The following is a 1,267-nucleotide window of genomic DNA, read 5'->3' as shown; positions in this document are numbered from 1 at the left end:
GAGTTCAATTTATTGAATATAATTGAAATTTACTTATCTTTTTATTGTCTATACTGTATATACTACAGTATGCTCCTCTTCTTCCTAAAACTTCCAATTAATTTTCGACGATTAATTGAACTTTACACGCTTTACACCACTTCGATCACCACGATCACCACTCACACGAATTTAAAAGGCAACCGACTTTTTATAACCTCGAATCTTTATGAAACGTGGTCTTTCTTTTCGCGCCAAATTCTGGTTGACACTCTATACGCATGTGTAGTGCTGTCACTAGCGCCTCCTACCATTGGTTAACTAACTAAGCATTACACCGACAGTAGCACGAATGTGGTAGTGCTCACGGACATATTTTAAAGATGTGGTTGTGATGTTTAGTTCGTGAACCATTGGTACGAGGCGCTACAAACTTTGCTTCAACTCGCCCCACTTAGGTTTGCCCCCCCAGGATTGGTGTGGATCGTGTGGATTCAATGGATTCAATGATCCGTATCCGCACCATTCGCACGTGAAGAACGCTACTGTGTTTATTTTTGCGTAAATTCAATAACATTCAATTGATTGGAAAAAATGGCTGATGATTTTGACGGAGACGAGTACGTAATTTAATAAACTGAGGACTAAGAATTGACACTTGCAGCTAATTTTGAAACTTTTTGTGATGACAATTTCTGAAACAACGTGTTCAATCATTTAAAGGGTAGCGGATGAGTTTGACGATGTCGATGATGATGATAACATTGAATTGGAACCTCAAGAAGTTGACGAGGAAAATATAGAATTGCTAGAAGCAGGTGAGGCCACAGGTGGAGTACAGAAATCGAAAAGAATCACCACGAGATACATGACAAGGTATCTAACATGAATTCTTAATTTTACTAGTTAATCTAAATATCGTTTTATAACGAATATATTCGTAGGTACGAGAGGGCAAGAGTGTTAGGGACTAGAGCATTGCAAATAGCCATGTGTGCGCCAGTAATGGTAGAATTGGAAGGAGAAACTGATCCCTTGCAAATTGCAATGAAAGAACTGAAGCAAAGGAAAATTCCAATAATTATTAGGCGTTATTTACCTGACAACAGTTACGAGGACTGGGGCATAGATGAATTAATTATAATGGATCATTAAACATTATTATTAAGTTGTATAGCATAAGTTAATTATTGAACACAACTCTCTACTCATTGTTAAATTTAAGATCTAAGTAAGATTGTAATAAACATTTTACTAAAGTACTAAGACTGTCTTTATACTTGTCCCG

At 36.8% G+C, this 1,267-nt stretch overlaps 1 protein-coding gene across 1 annotated transcript; it reads left to right on the top strand.

Moving 5' to 3' along the window:
* Positions 1-456: 456 nt before the first annotated feature.
* RpII18 (RNA polymerase II subunit RpII18) lies at positions 457-1,245 on the top strand. Its single transcript, XM_018034633.2, has 3 exons — positions 457-599; positions 703-855; positions 924-1,245. Exons 1-3 carry the CDS (start codon positions 574-576, stop codon positions 1,132-1,134), a joined length of 390 nt encoding a protein of 129 aa, XP_017890122.1. The 5' UTR covers positions 457-573; the 3' UTR covers positions 1,135-1,245.
* Positions 1,246-1,267: the final 22 nt, after the last annotated feature.

Source organism: Ceratina calcarata, unplaced genomic scaffold, assembly GCF_001652005.2.
Source record: "Ceratina calcarata isolate Rehan_Ccalc_2016 unplaced genomic scaffold, ASM165200v1 scaffold145, whole genome shotgun sequence".
Taxonomy (NCBI): domain Eukaryota; kingdom Metazoa; phylum Arthropoda; class Insecta; order Hymenoptera; family Apidae; genus Ceratina; species Ceratina calcarata.
Note: the sequence above shows the minus strand (reverse complement) of the source record. Positions and strands in the feature narration are given on the sequence as shown.

Coding starts and splice junctions, on each gene's coding strand:
- RpII18 (XM_018034633.2), top strand. CDS start 574: ATGGCTGATGATTTTGACGGAGACGA. Junction 600..702: donor GATGATTTTGACGGAGACGA/GTACGTAATTTA, acceptor AATCATTTAAAG/GGTAGCGGATGAGTTTGACG. Junction 856..923: donor ACCACGAGATACATGACAAG/GTATCTAACATG, acceptor ATATATTCGTAG/GTACGAGAGGGCAAGAGTGT.